Here is a 20,694-nt window from a genome sequence, read left to right on the forward strand (position 1 = left end):
ACTTTCATATAGTGTTCATCATTATTGAATCTCACTCATATTTCTGTCTTGTGATCATGTAGTTCATCTCATGTGAGTCCAGCAGGGCCGGAGTCAGGAGGTCAAATGGGAAACAAACAAAACAAGCTTTTTGTACAAAGGTCAAAGTTTCAGTAACATCTTAATATCACCCAATCAGATTTGAGGGGTTAATTTAAAGATTTATTTTTGGGCTTTTGTGCCTTTAATGGAGAGATAGGACAGTGGACAGAGACGAAATCAGGGAGAGAGAGTGAGGATTGACATGCGGGAAAGGAGCCACAGTTTGGATTCGAACCTGGGCCGCGCTGAGGACTGCACCCTCCATACATGGGACGCGCACTGCGCCACCAGCGCCCCAGATTTGAGGGGTTAAGGTTGTAGTTTAACAACCTTAACACACCTTGATCCAAGATGAGGACCCTTCACATGTTACTGTTCATGTAGGATTTAAAACAGTGAACAGAAACATTACTTATTATTTTTGTCTCAAATTTCTCGATTTATTTTCTTTTTTTGTTTCATATTACATCACACACAATTTGTTATAAGGATTCATTTATTTTTTTCATTATAATTAAACTTGTGCAATAAAAAAACAAAACAATTTTGACCCTACTAACTAAAAGCACTTCTGCTAGTCTGAATTTAAAAATGAAAAAGTGATCTGAATTGCCAGGTTTTTGTGATGGTTGGTGTTACACTGTTCAGATGTTTCAGATGATACAGACATTTTTAAAAACACCAGCAAAAACCCCTACCTATATTTCACCTACATTAAGTGGTGAATTCAAAAGGCATTGTGACTATTTTGGTCCATCACACGTTGATCACGACACAGGTGCAAATTTACTGGAACAACTTGGCAAGCTCAAAGATGGCGTGCTAATAATTCCACAGAGTGATGAAGCATTGTAAAATAAATCATTCTAAGCTTTAGTGAACCTTTTTCTTCTAACAATCAAAGTGAATGAGCAGCAGAGGAAGACTAAAATTTAAAATTTTTATTAGATTTTTTTTTCATGCAAACTGTGCGGGACCATGGTTCATTGTCACCATGGCTCCACTCACCAGTTGCTTGGCAACCAACTCCTCCTTGGAATTGATGCAACTACTCATGTCTTTATAATTGCAGGCTCTTTTTCAATATTTAGCAAAAAACAAAAAAAAAACAATAGAATTGTGCGATAAGATAATTGAATAAAGCTGGCATACACTGCAATGATTAAATATTTCTGTGGCTTGTTAAGAAGTACAACATGTGCTGAAGCTGCTGTTTGCGTTTAAAAGCATTTCCTGACGTTTTCAGTGATCTGTGTATGCAAATGAATGCAGACTGCATGTGTGCTATGTGCTCCGTCTTTGTTCTTCTTAGCTGAGGAGGTGATTTCTCCAGCCAGGTGTCGGGTTTGTCCCCCGCTGGTGAGGCACAGCTCGTGCTCCTGAGGGGCTTATCTGCGCTCGAGGGAGAGCCAGGGAATTCACAAAAAGGCCTGCAAGATAATTTAACATCTGTGAACAGTTTAAAGGTGTGAAGAACAGACACCTTCTCATACATATGCCTTGGAGATTTGGGTTGGACTTAAATTAAACTGTCAGAAGGTGAGAGAAACCTTTAAGGAATCTCAGAAGTGTCCTTTTGGTTGTGTCTGTTTAATCCGGCTCAATTACTAAGGCTTTTATGTAATTATTTAATGTCAGAGCAGTCCTATTAATGTATGCAGTGACCTATTCTGTGATGCTGGAAACAGAGAGACTGTGATGTCTGACTACACCTGTGATCATCCCCATCTCATATGAAAGAGGCTGAACCTCAGAATGAAACTTTTAATTGCGACCTTTAAGTTGTAACAAAAGAGGACAAAAGTATAAAGTCAGAGTGAAATGTTAAAAGTAGCCAAACAAGTGAAGAAATGATTTACTTAAATGTTTCTTGTAACTCATGAAGTAGTAATCTAATTGAAACCAAAACCTTGACTTTAATGTCTCAGGTAAGATTTTCAGACAATTGCTTTGCTTTGATTTAATATTCAATTCTTCTTATATTGGAGCTTTTAATTCATCTACATTTATTACCATCTATGTGGCTTTCAAGCTCGCTGAAGGACAAGCAGTATATGAATATGACGTGCATTCAGTAACAATTTGAGCCGCTTCAGAGTGACTGCCCTCTCTTCCTTACCCAGGTTGGGTCTCTTGCAGGACAGTTCTCTCTGGCTGGAGCCGGAGGAAGCTGACGTGCTGTCCGTTGAGCTGGACTTGACCGAGCGCACCGATGGTACAGAGGCTCGAGGAGGATCTGATCTGGGTTTGGCCATGACTCCTACTGATGCCGAGTTGCTCCACTCTGAGGACAAAACCAACACAGGTAATGGAAAATAAGCCCCTTGTTGTTTATCATTTACCTCACAGTTTAACTTTTGTTTCTCCATCTTTCATAACCGAGTGACAATAGACTGATGTACAGACAAAAATGTGCCCTGGTAGCAGCGGCATTTTGGAAATGCTGTACTCAACTTTTGTTTCTTTATTTGCATGAACAAAAGCTGTGAAAGGTACCTGGTATTTTGTATTTATCTCATCATCTTGACTGCGTAGCTGATACTAAACGTGGAGTTAAAACACTGCAGACGGCTGATTTATCAGAGAAAAACATCACTAGTGTGACACAGGCCCCCTTCATAACCATGCACACAAGTCTGTAGTTAGTTTGCAACTGCAATGGCAACTTTGCTGTCAAAAAAACAAGTTTATAGTATACATCATTTAATACTTAAAGCCTTCTGAGGGGTTTTGAACTGGTTATGAAACATTATATTAAGTGATGCGTCGTCATGACCTTCAAAAGCAAATAAGACCAACAATGAAAAAGATGAACTACTTCTACATTTTAACGTTTAATGCCTTTAACCGCTGCCACGTGATACATGTAGGTGTCAGTTAACACGATATACAACACGCTGAAGAAACAGATTTTCCATATTAAGGACAAGATCAGCAAAGAGACGAGATGTACCGCTTTGTCTAAAGGGGGTGCCAAAATGTACACCATCTGTGTGACTATGGAGTTGTTTTAGTTTATAATTTTATGTAAAGGTCCTGCTTAGTTTGTGTAGTATTACAGAGGGGGGGGAAATGATCCTATCTTTAGAGTGAAGAGGTACTATCAGTGGAAAAAAGTGTTTAACGTACTGTTCAAAGCCAAAGCTTTCTGTGTGTACATCTATGGTAATGTCTGCAGGTTTCATCAAAACTAAATTAGGTGATTAGGACATATCATAACATGTGTGGCTGTCGTACCTGAGTGCTCTTCAAGTCGGAAACGTCCAAAGCAGAGATGAATCCTCCACTGCCTCCTGACATTTTCCTTCATCAGACAGTGGAAGAGGAAGATGAAGAGTCCTGAAATGTAAACAAAACTGAGATAAGGTCGTGAACTCTGTAGGATATGCCCTGGTCATGCTCGGCCGCTCTTTTGCTTTTTAATTAACACTTGTGCAAGGCATTTCTCTTCCAGTCACAGACAGTGGAGGGGTTTTGTTGCATCACTCTCAGATTTAAAAAAAAAAAAAAAAAAAAAGCAATATAACAAAGGCCAGCTGAAGTAAAGGCAGTTGTGAAATTGTTGCATCATTCAGCCTGTTAGATTTTTTTTATTTTTTTTTTACCTTTAAATGTTGTTTTCTTTTGAAATGTGAATGTGGAGTGGGATGTTGAGAAAACGGCATACAATGTAAGCCAACCTTGACTCAATCAATAAATACACAGCAGCTCAATCCCTGGTCCTCATAGTAAGAAGAACAAGTCAAAGAAAGTTACGTCAAAGATACAAAATCAGTGAGGCTCAGGTTCAAATTCAGATTCAAGGCTCTTTGTGTTAGGATTTCCTGCGCATTCTTTCTTTTTATTCACTTGTTTATCACTTGCAACATATATTTTTTTCAAACGTATGGGTTCTATAGACACAAACACAAACCTTGCAAGGAATTGAGGCCAGAGAAAAGGTACAGCAGAACTATTCTGGCTGGTCCCCAGGTAAAGAAGCCGACTGTCCATGTAAGACCAAGTAACAAGGTGAGACTGGAAACTCCCTTCAGGTCATGCAGCAGTCCTCTGCGGGTCCCGGCGGGGCTGTTGGCTCGCATGTGACGGATCTGGATCAGAACAACCACAAAAACCTAAACAGAGATTTAAAAGAAAGTTAAGAGTTTAGTAGCAGGGACAAAATCATGAAATTCAACGTAACTAGACGCCAAGGGAGATTTCTACTTGTGCACGCCATACAGAAAAATCCTGGTCAGACTTTTGTCAGATGATCAGATTTGAAGATGTACAGTATTTAATGTACTATTGTACGTTTCAAAAATTGTCTAAAATCACTGCTGTCTTAATAATATAAGTTAGTTATAGTTATAGTTATAAGTTCTAATACAACTGTAAATATTAAAAAGGTGATCAGCAGAACAGAAACATACATTACAAGTATCGTGTGGAAAAAAGAAGGACAATGTTTTGGAGTTAAAATATGAATGAAATGTTAGAATTATTTACCGCAATGTTGAAGAGAAAGATCAGCACAGCGTAGGCAACCACCGACACGTAGAATGTCACATCGTCCTGAAGCCAACAGCTGAGTGAACAGAGATCATACTGCATGTAGTTGTTAGATTTATGTAAACGAGTTCAGAGTTCCCCACAGATATGTTGTAAGACCCAGATATTTTTATAACAATGGCCTTATTTTATGATAAGTGAAATGAATTCTACTCCCTCTTTCTCTTATTGCAGGCAGTAACATGTCCTTTAGTCCTCTGTTTGAGTGCACTTACATTAGCCTGGACTCAGGTTTCTGCATTACACCTGTGTATGTTTTATATTTGTCCATGATTGGCTACTTGTGATGCCAAAAAGTCTTGTTGTATGTGATTAAAGTTGAGATGAGCACAGAGAAAGTTTCCCTCAGAGCAGATTCATGTGAGATTAGGTTTTCTAGTATCAAACTCTGAATGTTAACATCAAACAGAGGAACCATAATAAGTTAAGCATAAATGTTTTGTGTAATATTACTGTGTAATATTAGCCAGATTCATAGAAGCGAACTCGTTTTATATTTCATCCAGCCTATCTCGTGATGGAAACCAGGGGCTTGAAAAAAATCAAAAGCCCGAAACTCACAAACTGTCAGAGTTGTCCAATGGCTGCAGGCTAGACTGAGCGTCAGTGTAGAGGTGACTGCTGTATGCTTCTCTGTTCACAACGAGCACCAGGACACAGATCGCCAGAGGAATCCCTGAAGCGACAGATTTGATACTTTTACACCTTGCATAGCCTTGAAAGTAATGGATAAATGATGCAAAAAAAAAAACGTGTCGTTTTCAAAGGCCTCATATCAATTATTTTAACATTTAGATGTGTAAAAACAACTATAAATCAGTCAGTGAGTCGAAAGCAAAACTCACCCCATCCAAGAACGCAGAACTTGAGGATATAAGACGGTATGTAGACGTTAAAGACTTTGACCAAGGCAAAATACATGTTGACGGCCTCTAATCCCATCCAGGTGAAAGACGCCAGCAGGAAGTAGTGCATCGTGGATGCTGCAGCCACACAGAGGCCATACAGACCCCAGGAGGAGAGCCAGGAGTTCACCAGAAACATCAGATTCAAGCCCAGCAGAGCCAGGGAGAGGTTAATAAGGATCTGAGACGGGTAGTCTCGACGGAGCTTCCTGAGACAGAGAATAAACATCAGGGAGGAAAGTAAAGGTAAAACAACACAGAGAGTATACATCAATAATTGTATATAAGACAGTAAAGACCAGATACTCAACTTCACTCATCTCACAGTTTGGACTAGATTGGTTCATTTTCACATCGGTACAAAAAAACAATATTTTTCGTTCACTTTTCTAATCCATACCATAGCTCGCCATGACTCATACTGTCACAATGCATCCCCATTAATCTTAATACTGTATCACATCCTCAATTTTTCGTCACCATATACACATTGCTAAAAGGTCACTGGCTGCACCTGCAGCACATGTAGTGTGAGTTAAGACAAACAACAAATGGGGAGGATGAGATTAAGGACTATATCTTCAGGTTAACACAGCGCTCTGTGACCGTCTGTGTTTGGCTGGGTTTACAGCTGCAGAATAAAGTTTCTGACAAGTTGTACACAGCCATCAGCTAATGCTTAGCTTTCAAGGTTAGCTGCATGTGTGAATGAAAACACCCACAATTTTTACCTGCTAGCCCCCTAATACATTTTCGGAGTGAAGTCAAGTGAGCTGATCTGAAAATACACCAATACAGTACTCGACCGGTGTGATCTTCATGCACGTAATGAAAGTGCGTCATTGTGTTTTCTGTTCTTTCATGTTCTTGATCGCTCTTTCGTTGATATTGTCATGACTTGCCTCCTGAGACACCCCCCCCCCTCTCCCCGGTCTCCTTCTGTCAGGTTCATGTTTGATCCATAGACTGTTTGAACAAGCAACTTCAAACATTTTCAGGAGTGCATATGTGAAAACGGTTCAGGATAATACATTTTACATCGATCTGCGGATGACATGCATTCGTGGACAGACTGTGATACGTTGCGTCACTAGGTATTATAAAAACCCCAGAGAACAGCGATCATACTCTCCACAAACTCGAGGCCTTGGACAGACACATTTTTTGAATTTTCAACAGTAATATATATTTAACAAAAAAGTGGTTTAAGTCTCACTCAAAAGCTGTGTAGGTGAGAACGGTGATTCCCAAGAACAATGATGAGACTCCACAGCCGACATAAGTCATAATGGTCAAGATCTGCTCATTAGCTGGGTCCAACGGGATCCTGGAGGTGTCCTTAACACAAAGGCATAGATTTATTTGCGTATTAGTGTATCTTTGTGTATTCCCCAAAGTGCCACAAATTACTCTCACAGGCAGCTTTAGTATGTTATGTACAAGAATAGATATAACAGCTCGTATTCTATGAAAGGCTGAACCTTTTAGTTCTCGTGTGTGTTTTAAAGGATTGGTGTTATTTTGTGAATCTGCACCCGTACGGTTTCATGTGCACTTCACGTTCTCAACCAATGGCCAGACCAGGTTAACTCAAGCCCAATAACTTGCTTGGTCACTTTGTTTTTCCATTCTTATGCTTTCTCCATCACTGTTATATCCTTTTAGTTCTCTTCACCTCGTACACCATGTCCTGACGGCACGCGAGCGTTGGATATCATTGTATACCATCGCACGCCTGCTGTCCATACTGCATGCGTTAAATATTTCATTCTTTGCTCTGTGAATTTCAGTTTCCGCCTTGCAAAAAAAGTATAACATCTAGTTCTTCTATTATTGATGGCGGACAAACAGAAGCGTGGTGCTTTATTCACAAGCTTTTGACTCAAATCACGACTCAAAAGCTGGTTGATAAACGGCTCGAGTGAGACAAGCTTTTCTTCATTGTTGACACGAGTCAAAGCACAACATTGCAATCACAGATGTGGATATAATCAATGCCACAATATCTCCACTTTGAATGACAAGTTTTCAAGCTCTGTCGAGTGAGACAAGCGAGTGGCAGTCCCTTGTAGAGCCCCCTCCTTCCTCGTCCCTCGTCTGTCTTCGCAAGCGACAGAGATGAATATAGAAACGAGGGCGTTGGGGTAAATGCCCGGCGGGGCGGCTTGGACACTCCAATAGTAAACAATGGAATCAAGCTGATTGTGTTGCTGATGCTTGCTCACGTCCCATGCTGTTAGGACAGGCTGTGGGACACAATGTCAACTGACTGTAGCGCCCGTCAGACTGCCAGAAGGCCGTGTCATGAAGCTGAATGCATTTTCCTCTTAATGATCTTACCCTCTCAGCCCGAGTTATATAATGGAAGAAGATGTGTTACTTAGGTGGGGGGTGGGGGGGGGGGGGATAAGAGGTGTACAAATATTTGAAGCTGTTAAAATCTAGGTCAAATATTTTCAGCATATAAAACTGAAAGTCTTTCACAGCTGTAGTGACTTAGACATCAGAATAACTGTCTGTGGTGAGCTTGAATAATGTGCCAAACTCACTGGCTTTAGATGGTCAAACTTTGAGCCACAGTTTTTATATATTGTGCTCTGTGTGCCCTCTTCTGGTGAAATGTGAGTTAGTCATCTTCCCTTTGTGTTTACTATTACCAACAATACTGTGGCTACCACTGCCCTTTATATTACAAACACCTTTGAATGTGCTGCAGTCCCTCTGACACCACACCATGTTCCCCAAGGGAAAACAAAACAGAGATATATATATATATACCAGAAGAACTCCAAAGTGTGTGAGATGATCACACAGGCATGTTGTGTAGTCTGAGCTGCTGTTGTGTTTTCTGCAGCCATAGTCATCCCAGCCTCCATGTCCATCTATAGATAATGACACAGACAGTCAGCATCACACCGTTTATTCAGCTGTAATGAAAACTGGGAGAATTATGATCATTGAAACCAGCACCAACTGTTTTTATTGAAGTTCCAGTACACACACTGGAGGTCCCTGTTAAGCTGGATCACAGATGAAAATGATTTAGTTAATAACAAGCATAACTTACTCATTCAATCATTTTAGTGTGTAGACAGTATACACAGTGGTACATGCATCTCTGTATTGTTGAAGGAGAGTAGATCTTACTGTATTGGGTATTAGATGTTGGAGTGTGACTTCCACATCGTCAGCTAAGTCTTTGATTGGAGAGCTGGCATTGGTCACACTGGCTGACACCACAAATGTGTTAAGGGTCGCATCCTTTTGGCTGGTCTGGAAATAATCAAAATACTGAAACATGAAACTGATATTTTAAAAGGCAATACAGTTTTTATAAAAAAAATCCTTTATTTTAAGGGGGGAAAGGGTTACCTTGAAGAGCATTGGGATGCCAAAGAACTGAAACGTAACTCTTGGGGGGCTCTGGCTGAAGCTGTTCTGTGGGAAACTGTACTGAAGGACAGACGGCAGGGAGATAAAGGCCACTGTGCCATTAAAAGGATACCTGTTGATGAAAATCTGCAACATAGAGAGCAACACATTTATCTCTACCTTAAGTTCAGACTTGATGGGCAGTACCACTCATATCTCAGATTAAGTACAGACTCTATGCAAACAGAATATGACGAAACGAGTTAAGTAGTGATGCTCATTTTTTGTGTTTCTCACACAGACAGGGGAGATATTTGTCAGATGTTTTTGGTAGTTTTACAAACCTCCGGCTTTGCGCCTGCGCGGTACGATGACACCCCAAATGACAAACTGCCAAACAGTCCAGGGACCACATCCACCACTGAGACCGCTATGCCTGGAGCAACCAGGGTGGAGGAGCCATCGTAGCCCACAATACTGTCTCCTACTGCTTCTGTGATATTTAAAATGCTGAGGAGAAAGGATGAAGCCGGGTTAACACACCGAGAAGTAGATTTATGGAATCAGATTTACTTTCCGGTTTTCATCCTCACGTGTTAGTAAAAGGCAACAGGTTGCTGTCCGACTCCAGGATGTCTGAGATGATGTTGATGAGAGCTTGGCCCAGGCATGGGGTGACCACGCTGAGGTCGACAATGTCCTCCAGCTTGTCTAGGACTGTGGCCAGCTCTTTGTAGTTAAGTGTGGAGTGGTTCTTTAGTAAGCTCACAATCATCTCAATGACATCCAGGGCATTGTCTGTGGATAAACCATACTTCTTTCAAAACATGCATCTGCTGTGACCTTTTCACTCGTTTTTTTTTTTTTTGTGGATTCAAATTAGCAAAACAGGAATTGAGCGGGCAGCATTGTGAATGCAATGAGATTCAAATTTGGAGAGCAGCAGTCATTAGAGGATTTAAAATTATAAGTATGTAAACAATTGCAAAGTCATCATGATAGTAAAGGTCACATTATACAAAATACACTTTACACTGTTTTTTAAACACTAATGCGTGTCCTTAGTTTGTCTACAAACCCAAAAATTATTCTCTTGTCCCTTCTCTACGTCTTTTCCTCCACTTTTCAGAAAATGTGGGCTGAAGAACAGGCCGTTTGGAGAAATTCCCTTCATGACATCACAAAGGGCAGTAAACCCTTGAAAAAAGCCTTTTTGGAATAATTATCAATCAGGAGAAACATGTTGCAAACACAGGTAGTGTTTAAATCATGAAGAAATTGTCGGTTACAGCTAATGTGCACTGTTCATTTTAATTTATCTATTGCACTCTATCCTTATTTTAATATTGAAGAATGTTATACCACATCACATATTTTTCTTATATTGTGCAGACCTAACTGTAACCCAAACTGAAAGCTTAAACCATCTTAGCTCATTTAAATCTTCCTCACATTCACTCAAGACGTTATCCCATACAATAAACACTTATCTGGATTTTGGCTTAAAAATCAGTTCAGACCTTTTTGAAATTGTTCTATATTCTTTCAATATAAAACCATACATGTTTTGTAGGAGCCAAAATGCTTGTTTTATTGATCCTTGCAAGAAACCCAACACAACACTGCCAATTTGTATTTGAGTGTAATTCCGACACTGAACACTGGGTGGAGTCTTGACTTATGCTGTGCATAACGCCAAGGCTCCAGGTCATTGGATTCAGGTGTGTGTTTTGGAAGTTAGTTTTTTGACCGTGTCGGGTTGACTTGGATGTTACAGTTTATGCTTTATGATGTATTGGACAGAAAGAGACATGTATGTGCATTATTGAATCCCGATCATGAACTATAACAAACAGATTCAAGACTCTATTGGAAAAGACTACCAGACATTTGTTTGTTGCAACGGCAGGTGCACGCGTCTGGAAATAGTTCCACAACTCACATCTCAGTGATGACTGCTTTGGACAATAAAGGGTTTGTTTTAAAATAGTCCCCACAAGTTTAACTATTAATAGATAGAATTGTGTATTTATTTTAGGGGGTTTGTGTAACAGACCGCCAGTGACTTTGACTTGGTCCAGGTCTGGGATGGTTTCCACCACTAAAGAACAGTCCTCCAGGTCTGGGTCCATCCACTGGGTGCTGAGACACAGTTTACTGGTGAGAGAGAAAGAGAAATGTGTATTTGTTTTACAAGCTATGCATCAGTTATCAGTCTACATAGAAATCAACTATCTATTAAAATGTATTAATGACACCGAGCCCCTGATAAATGATTTTACAACCCTGACTCCTATCTTATGGACAGCCATCAATTCATATTGTCACGCTGAGTCAGCAACCAATTAAACAACGCACAGTCCGATATTCAGCCATGTGTTAAATTCATGTTGGCTACCAGGTTCATACAGTACATTAACTTTCATTTACAAAGTGGCTTCAGGCCAGGAGTACCACATGTCAACAAAAGGATACATTCATCATACAGATGTACACATAGCTGCTCCACATGCATATTTATTATTTTTAGGTTAGTTTGTGAAGTGTGTGTGTGTGTTTCACTTAAAGTTAACAGAAAAGAAAGAGTGACATTAAAAAAGTAGAGGTTGGGTCAAATCATCAGAGATAAATAGTTGCTCCTTGTCAAGATACAGTTTTTTATCTGACTCGGCTAAGACCTATTTTGCATCAATTTAATGGACAATTTTAGCTCTAACGTTTTTAAATCAATTTTGTGACATTTAAAGGAGCAATATGTAAGATATCTAGTGAAGGAATTAAATAAGATGACCTCACTATATCATCAGACATTAAGGAAACATGCTATGTTTAAATGCCGGCTTCTCTGACAACGATATGTCCTCCTCCTATCTTTTGATTCTGGTGCGGAATGGTTTGTTTTTGTTCTGACAAAAGAAGGGAGGCGTTTGTAATATACCCCCGCATGGTCGTTGGACGCCCCTCGGTTTGCCAAGCAGACTGCAAACCAACAGATGATGCAGCGATAGAACTGATTCTGCCCGACCAAAAACGCCTCTGCAGTTTTCTAATGAACTAATTTGGAACTGTAGTACCCATTTTGTACACTAGAGGTCAGAGTTACATTTTTGCTCCTTTAAACTTATTTGATCATAATTCTGCCAGCCCATTGATGATCAAATACAAATTGAAACCTGGCAATGTTATGAATTGAAAGACATGACTTTGTTCTTTGTAAACACAAAGGCAGTGCCTCAATTTAATTAAGAAATCACAAATAGGGCTGCAACCAAAAAAGTAATTAATGCAACATCATGTTTTAAATGTCAGTGGTAAATGATTTAACATTTCAACAGCACATTTGATGTTTGTTCTAACACAGCTGACTGCTACATTTTAACAGTCGAGTAAATCACTAGTGACTGGCTGCGGTTAGCGTCACACTACGATGTTCACCAGTGTCGGGAGGCGTAGCGTCCAGGGTTTTTCGGGCACGGCTGAGCTGCATTTTTGCCTCCTGAAGTGGGAGGCCATTGAAACAGGCCTTTCCTGGTCTGGTGGGAGTGTGCCTCACAGTTAAAGATCACTGAAACAGAAAAAGAGGAGATGAACCATTGTCTTGATGATCCGTCTGAAAGCATCAGTCTTTCAAAGAGTTTGATGTAAATCATTAAGTGAGATCACCTCCGTATTAAAATGGTATTCTATTGCGATCTTTGGTTGAAGCAGACCCTTACTCACATATGCGGCTTATCTGTATGTCCTCGGTGGCTATGGAGATGGAGCCGTTGTCATAAGGCGGCAGCAGCAGGGATCTTATTATCTCTTCCATTTCCTGCGTGTCTGACAGCGACGTCAATACCTGCACCTGGAAAACACAGCTCTCTCTGCAAACAACGAAGAGTTAATTACTGCAGTAAAAGTTTCCCTAAATCAATATATCTAATGAATGAATTCAGAAGTTTAATTGGACCATAATGCCCCCTCTCAAATAAGCATTCCCTCTAAGTCAATATGTCTGATAAGCAGCACACTGTTGGCTCTGTTTTATTGTTAGGGTTGTTGTGTTTCTATGTCGTTATGGATTCATTTTTCCTCTGTAACATTCTGACCTGATCCAGATGAAATGGTGCAGAAGAACATGATCCCTACCTTGAAACTTTGTATGCAAATACCTGGAAAAGAATAAAAGATGAACACAACTTTACAACTCAGTAAAAAGTAGATTAAATCAATCTCAGGTTTTGCATTTCTGTTCAAATTAACACCAACAAAATCTACAATCTGGATATTTATCCTGTAGAATCCAACCATTTTAATTGTGTAGTTTTTTTTTCCCATTGAGTGAGATGATATTTTACAATTTGATGATCTATTGAACATCGGAACTCCTGAAAATCATTTCTTTAATGTGAGTTTTTGGCCGTAATAAAAAAGTCCTGGTTCAAGAAGAAACAAAAGTTGTTGAATGTAAATGAAAGTTCACCTTCTTTTAAACATACTCTTAAAGGCTATTTGCTTTCAGTCGGCTCGTGGATTGATATCATGTGTGTGTGTTTAAGTCATTGAACAAGAAGAGGATGTTAATTAGCATTAGCTCAGTATAAAGTCTGGAGGCAGGGTGGACAGCTCGCCTGCTCCCTTTGGAGGTGAAAATTAGAAATCAGTGCAACTCACATTTGGTCAACTAAATCTATCCTGACTCATGACACAATAAATAAGATCCCTTTCCTAGATGATTCACTTTTCCTATAAAGAGGTTCTATACTGTAATCAGGCTGCAGAGCCAAAAATCAATCAGCTATCAATCAGCTTTTAGATGCTCATAAAAGTCTCTAAAAAGACAGATTTATTTTTCTGAGCATGGGTAAGAGAGCTTTATTTGCAGCTTTTTGTGAAAACTTACTTCATCAGAGGTGGAGATGTTTGACTCCCGTTTGAGACGATGTCTGGGAATTAGAGCATGAGTTTGGTGCGATGGTCTATGACGATGAAACCGTGTGATACATTCTGAAGGTAGATGTTGAGCTGACGGTGTGGCATCTCCATTCACTCTGTACCTGGGGTCTTTGGGGAGCATCTGGAGGGCAAGCACCATCATCGTGTCATCAGGTAGTCTTGTGTTGAGCTGTAGGGAGGTAGAGGCCATGATTAAAACAGTTGAAGCCCAACCTGTGCTTTATTTGTTGTAACTCGTAGAGCTTCTCAGGCAGACATACCCATGTGGACAGAATCTCTTCTGGATCATAGTCTCCTGTTATGGAAACATTCATCCTAACCTCAAAGTACAGCTCTGGGGAGGACATCCGGAGAAGATAAATAAATAACTTTAAATCAAGCTTTTACTCTTCTGGTGTTCAGACTTCAGACTGACCTGAAACACTTGATGGGCCCGCTGTGAAGCCGCTGGTTGTGGCTGTACTGGTAAAGGGACTCCTGGTGGAGCTAGTGGTGGTTTTGAATAATGCTGGTGTGACTGTAGAGGGCGATGTCACAACACCAGAAGGACTGACAGTAGTGGCAGTTAAACTTTCTAGAAACGGAGAACAAAAATGCACTTGAACCAGAGTTTACTTTTTTTCAAACTTGACAAACACATCGGGAAGGTTGAGAAGCATTTCCTACCGACAGGTGTGGTGTGTATGCTGTCTGGATCAGCCTGCAGTGTCAGGCGACCACTGTGGTCGACGTAAGGGATCTTCAGGTTTGTGGACATCTCACTTTGCACAGCTGCCACATCCAACGAAGGGATAACGTTTATATGAACCAGACAGTGAAACCTGCAGAGGTAACAGAGATTTATCACTGTGTCCTCTTGCTGTGGTTTCAACGTCTTGTTTTTGTTTGTTACCTGAATGAGAAATGACATGACTGATGAGCAAAGGCTGATTCTTTCAAAGGCAACTGGACTTGGTTGAAGATCTGACGTTTCACCTCTCCTACAAAAGGCTTTGCTTCAAAGGGCTGGCTTAGAGTTATTGCTCCGTCCACCAGTTAGTTTAGAGGAGAGGTTAAACGTCTTCAAGATCTTAAACCAAGTCCAGGTGCCTTTGGATCAAGCTTCAAAGTCGAGATCTACAAAAAAAACGGTGAAATTGACTCACAGAAAAACCAGCGTTGTTGTCTCAAGATAAAAAGATTAAAAAGTTGAGATCTCAAGAAAACAACCTGAAATGACTCCCTGACAGTACATAGTATAGAACAAGACGTTTTTCATGTGGTTTCTTAGAATCACACTTCTTTTTCAGTTAAGCCCCCCCTGCTGGAGATTAGAAAGAATACAGGTTTACGTTTTTTTCTCATTTTATCAGTCTGCTTTATATTATCAGTCTGCATTCAATATCTTATAACCAGCCATTAATATGTATATGAATATGTACCATTATATAAAACCTCAATCATTAAATGAGTCCTGAACCATGGTACCTGTCATTAGTTGGAGCCCATCGCACCTGTGGAATAAAAACACACGTTTAAAAAGCAATGTGAGCAAGTGTTGCATATATTAATGAAAACCCTTTGTGATCAATCAAACCTTATGTCAGTCAAATGTGTGGTTGATCCATTAACCTCAACTGTGCTCACTTACCACCTGATCTTCACGTGAGGTTTGAACACGGCCGTCTTCTGTACTGGATCTGCGTGGGACAGCAAGGAGACATAGTATTCTTAGAGCTCATTGGTTCCTCTCTTTGTGTTATGAACTGTAAGAATAGATAATAAGTCCAGCTAATGTGACACAAAAAGACAGTCATTGGTATTTTATCGTTAACTTCTCAGGCAGTCATGTGAGGGTTGTCATACCTGGTTACTTCAAACACGGACACTCTGGGTAAATAGATGGTGGTGGGGAGAACCTTTCTGAGCTGCAGGAGCAACAAACAGCAGAGCGCGTTACAGACACTGAGATTTACTGTTACTGTGCAAAATATCATCCCAACAGCTCTGCCATTGGTGCAGGCATTTGATACATCAATAGGTATTTAAAAAGTTGTTTTATCAATGTGCAAACTTGAAGTTGTTTTATTTTTAGCAACGCTAAAAATAAACTTTTGATTAAAAAACATTTTTTAAGTGTTAGCTTAAAGCACCGCCCAAGAACAAAGGCTGTCTCTGTTTTTGTTCTGTTTCTTTACGTTACCCATTTGTGTGCGATGTCTCTGGCTTTGTAGAGCTCCGTTTTGTTCTCATCAGAGCGGAAAATAGCAAACATCAGTCTCACTTTGTAAAAGGACCATTCTGCCCAAGAGAAATGAAAACAGCATGAAGGTAATGTAAATGTTTTTTTGTTTTTTTAAATGACAACAAGTGAAACATTTACCCATAAAATGATCAATTCTTATGCATTGTTGTATTTAAAGCTTGATTTAATATTACAGTCAATCCTTAATGCATTGTGATTACATGCGAAGCGGGCCTCGAAAAACAAAAAAAATGATTGTGATGGCAAATCAAACATAAATGTGTCGAGCCAAAAGTTAGTGTGGAAAAAAAAACAGTGAAAGCAGAACTTGATGGTGCAATAAGGATCAGGAGTGTCATGTCGATCCAGAAACAACGACTTCTTCTTTCAGTGTATAACAAGCCAACCGCAGATTTCTTAATATTACTGTAAATTATATTTCCTAATACTCCGTTTAAAAAGGCCTGAAATATTGATGACCTTTCTATTGAATACTTCAAAGTGACATGTTCTGTCTTACTTTGCTCAGTTTGATGTGGGTGGATGTAATATTGTTTGAGTGATATGAATAGATAAGAGTCAAACCTGAGAATACAGGTGTGTGTTATTCAGATCATTTGCTCTCACCTAGTGAAGAAGTTAGAATGAAAACGGTTTGGTTTATTTCAAATTTTGAGCGTTAACATGAGGAAAGAAAGGACTGCAGGATCCTGCTTTATGGATGGTAAATAACCAGCTTTGACGGCTGTGTGGTTCATGTGTCAGATCTTGATGTTATTGATCTCAGAATGGCTCCTGTATTTACTTTACAGACAACAAGACGGGGGTCAATATTTAATTTGAGGGCTAAGGACACAAAGTACACATCAGACTGAGGCAGGAAAAAAGCTGTAAAACGCTTGATGAAACTGACAGACCACGTTAAAGTGAATTATTGACTTCTGTATGAACACTGTGGGAGGTAGAAAATATTAATCTTTCAAAGCGTGTAGGTGCGTAGGTACAGTAAATAGACTTATAGACTTTATCAAAATTGGAACATTTCTATCAGTGATAAAATCTCAGTGAGTTGTAAGTCCAGTTAATGTGAACGGCTCACCACACTGCAGGCTGCGATCAGAGAACGGAGCACAGGCCCAAGTGTCCCAGTTGTCTCGTTCCCACTTCACTAAGTCCCCCTCTGTGCATATCGGTGATGTCACTTCCTGTTCTCGACCCCAAAGACGAAACTGAGACAAGCTTCCCAACAGACGAGTGATTGGCACAATATTGATATTCCCGTCTGCCAGGTAGTGTGATGCACCCAGAGTAAGAGTTCCATTGGGGGCCAGTTTGCTGCATGAGGGGTTAACAGAGGGACCAGTGTCCGAACTGTGAGCTAGAAAAGAAAAGAAAAGACAGCAGCAGAAGTCAACTGAGGGTCAGATAGTTTAGAATGAAGGTAAAATGATCTTAGCTGCGATGTCTGCTAAACTATGGATCTTTTCTCAATAATGTCCATATGCAACAATAAATAAGAAAGACATGAGATAACCAATTCACATTCATACATACTTCTTTCATGTCATTAAAGTAAGTCCCCATTTGTTGGCCAATAAGCTGACTAAAGTGAGATTTTAAAGTGACGCTTATCCTTGGCCTCATGTTAGTTTGCATGAAATGAAATGAGTTAAACACACTGAAACAGATTATTCATTTGGACAAATAGAGCACTGTGACGCTCTGTACTGGAGGATGTTCTTAGTTGGGGTACAAAAAAATATTATCAGGAGAATACAACTGGGTCTGATCAAACAAACTTTTATCTTACATTTGATCAGATCTTGCATAAAAGATTTGATATTCAAGCTCCTCTTTCACAGATATGTCTTAATCTTACCTGAATAACAAAGCATCACTAAACCAAACACTGAAAAACACATGTTGTAAAAGATGCCATCAGAAAAACATACATAGTGTAAAAAAAGTAATAAAATAAATGACAGATTTCAGGAACTTTTAACACTTCTTTCCATGTCACCTACCTGGTGACATTTCTATCGCTTTGCCCTCGATGTACAGTGCAGGTCTGTCTTTAGTGTGTGCCCAGGTCAGACACAGCGAGTGCCACCGTGACACCTGGAGTGCCATCTCATCCGTGATCCACTCTGCTCCACACAACCAGACCACTAACCTGCCCTGTTTACCCCCAAAGCCCAGCTCCGCGTACTGGACCTCAGGATGAAGGTACATGAAGGCCGTCCATGTCGAGTGACTCAACGCCTAGTCAAAGTTGGTGAAATGTTCACAATTAATAAAGCATTTTAACCATTCAGTTCATATACAGTAGCTTTCATAAGTGAGTGTAACATACAGCTAATCCAAAAACAACATTTTTCATGATTACCTCAAACTTGAGGCTGAGGCAGACGGTGAACTCCTGCAGGGCCGGGATAGAGACCTGAGGTTTTAAACTCCAGTGGCTGCACCCAGAGGTGAATTTAGCAACGTTCCCCCAGAGACTGAGCAAAGCTCCTGACAGCAACAAAAGAAACACAATACTGAACTTTATTCATGTAGCACCTTGTTTTACAGTAAATCCTTAACGTGCAGCAGTAAGAGTAGCTGATTGGCATCAAGAAGAGACAGTGAAGGCTAATTAGTACATCTCTTAACCTGTTAGTATACTGTATTTTCATAAAGAATTCACATTAAAATATCTTTCCTAACTTTGAAGTCATATGGATAAAGATGTAATCCAAAATTTAAGCTGAATTCTACCCATTTTTCTTAGATGTTGCTGAGCTCTGCAAACGTAAAATATATATTTTTAACCTCTTTCAGACTCCATGAGGAGCTAATCTAAGTCTAATACATTTCCTCAGGTGATGTCACTCGAGGCAGAATCAGGTAGAGCTAAGGACCACAGGCTAAAAAAGAAAAAATCCATGGATGTCAAGTTTTAAAAAGTCTGCTTGGAGCTACACTATACTAGTGCATATACTAACACAATGGTACTTAGGACCCAGCTCTGGTCATTAGTGTTGCTCTGTGGGAAATTTAGACAAAAGGTTTTAACCAACAACAAAAAAACACAAGTTTAGGACTTATCTTTGTCATTTAATTTCTACTTTTAATATTTAACTCATATTTAATACTCTCGTCAATGTTTTCTTTAGTTTGTAAGAACAATAAGGAGAAAAGCAGAAAACAGGTATTTGTGTGATAGATGAAAACTTTTGAGGATTTATTTACTTGAGATTTGAATTGGTTCCTTTGTCTTTAACTTATATTTATCTTTTTCTTTTTGTTAGTACTAAAGAGAAATCTGGTCTGCAGAGATACAAAAGTCATAGACGACATATGTTCACCAATTAAACTGGCAGCCATTGAGCACTTTGATCTTCTGTCTATAACTCACACAGAGTCCGTATATGTACGTGCGTAGCCGCATGGTGTTATGGTATCATTTCTGTGTTTGTTTGAGATTTTCATGACTTATTTACAACAGACTCAGTGGCTGTCTCACTCTCCTAATCTAAAAGATAACGTACAGTTTATTGTGAGAAAAAAGCCTCTAGCTCTGAAAGTAAAGGTCAGGTATTTTCAATTGTCTTTAACAATTTCAAAAGTAACTCACTATCCTTTAAACCTTCATACATATCCACTTAAAAAAAAGGACCCACCTTGCTCTGTAGCGGAGGCAGGGCTGCACAGCAGAGACAGAGTGATGAAAACATTCAGGGATTTCTGAGAAAACATCATCACTGATCTGGGAAAAAAAGTGAGTTATGACCCTGTATTATTCAGACCAGAGGGCCAGTGGTGCATAAACCAAAGCAAAATGTATACAGTATTTTATGTAAATAAAATCTTCAGTTATTTAAATATTAAACATATTGCCATTCCGTTGAAATATTTGTTTCAAAGTTACAGACTTGGATGTTTTTTCACCAAAACAAATCCTGATTTGAAGGTTAAAAGATCAAGTTTGTAAAACCAAGGCTAAAGCCATAAAATAATTGACATATTACTTACCTTCATAGATATAACTAAGAAAGGAGAAATATGATGTAAATGTTCCAGAGTCAGGATCACGGCGATGCAGAGAACTTCAAAGTGCCTCGTTGCTTCCTACCATCGAGCTCTCAGACGGATCATGAGATGAACCACTGAGCTGCTCCACAGACATGAGACCAATGTTTTCACGCTGTGATTGGTCCTCTGGTGTTTTTATGTGTCTACACAGGTGAGACAGAGAGAGGGATGCCGATGTAGAATATCCCATCACCAGTCAATCTATCACAGTTATGTACAAGAATTATAGACACAAAACCACATGAGCTTAAAGGTTATTTGATTTGACAAACATTGATCGCTTTCTGTTAAACGCTACCTGCACACATAAAACTAAATCACTCTATGGTCACTGCAGCTCACTGACCTTTAACCCCTGGTTACCATCTGTATGATTATATGTAGTAGAGCTATCTGTTTTCTAGAAAGTTGCAAAATAGAAATGTTTTAATCTTACCAAGATTTTATAGTGTGGCCATATTGTTTTCAAAAGTCTGAACTTCCTTTTTTTTAGGTAAATATATTGTAAACAGGCAACACACATGTTTTTCTCACTAGAAAGGATCA

The 20,694-nt window shown here is 39.5% G+C and overlaps 1 protein-coding gene across 4 annotated transcripts; it reads right to left on the reverse strand.

Moving 5' to 3' along the window:
• Positions 1 to 493: 493 nt before the first annotated feature.
• On the reverse strand, positions 494 to 20,264 carry LOC132988075 (adhesion G-protein coupled receptor G4). Of its 4 annotated transcripts, none has more exons than XM_061055199.1 (31): positions 20,089 to 20,264; positions 19,737 to 19,817; positions 18,458 to 18,585; positions 18,096 to 18,333; positions 17,171 to 17,449; positions 16,030 to 16,127; positions 15,693 to 15,754; positions 15,478 to 15,526; positions 15,315 to 15,340; positions 14,514 to 14,668; positions 14,263 to 14,421; positions 14,108 to 14,142; positions 13,795 to 14,016; positions 13,041 to 13,063; positions 12,630 to 12,775; positions 12,345 to 12,474; positions 10,966 to 11,066; positions 9,503 to 9,707; positions 9,254 to 9,419; positions 8,910 to 9,056; positions 8,685 to 8,810; positions 8,512 to 8,557; positions 8,316 to 8,419; positions 6,754 to 6,875; positions 5,478 to 5,746; positions 5,194 to 5,308; positions 4,570 to 4,648; positions 3,995 to 4,196; positions 3,319 to 3,420; positions 2,201 to 2,365; positions 494 to 1,511 (listed from the first exon to the last, which is right to left on the reverse strand). In XM_061055199.1, exons 2-31 carry the CDS (start codon positions 19,813 to 19,815, stop codon positions 1,390 to 1,392), a joined length of 3,900 nt encoding a protein of 1,299 aa, XP_060911182.1. In that variant the 5' UTR covers positions 19,816 to 19,817; positions 20,089 to 20,264; the 3' UTR covers positions 494 to 1,389. The 4 variants fall into 4 exon arrangements, with proteins under 4 accessions (XP_060911182.1, XP_060911180.1, XP_060911181.1 ...); XM_061055197.1 differs by having other exon boundaries at positions 14,108 to 14,181; XM_061055198.1 differs by having other exon boundaries at positions 14,108 to 14,181; positions 19,737 to 19,822.
• Between the last annotated feature and the right edge of the window lie 430 nt (positions 20,265 to 20,694).

This window comes from Labrus mixtus, chromosome 14, assembly GCF_963584025.1.
Source record: "Labrus mixtus chromosome 14, fLabMix1.1, whole genome shotgun sequence".
Classification (NCBI taxonomy): Eukaryota; Metazoa; Chordata; class Actinopteri; order Labriformes; family Labridae; genus Labrus; species Labrus mixtus.

What these genes read in the sequence shown, in the direction of transcription:
- LOC132988075 (XM_061055197.1), bottom strand. Translation starts at nt 19,815, where the DNA reads ATGATGTTTTCTCAGAAATCCCTGAATGTTTTCATCACTCTGTCTCTG. An exon ending in ACATCTCCACCTCTGATGAA is followed by an intron (nt 13,064 to 13,794) that starts GTAAGTTTTCAC and finishes ATTCTTTTCCAG; the next exon opens with GTATTTGCATACAAAGTTTC. An exon ending in CCAAGTCAAAGTCACTGGCG is followed by an intron (nt 9,708 to 10,965) that starts GTCTGTTACACA and finishes GTTTATCCACAG; the next exon opens with ACAATGCCCTGGATGTCATT.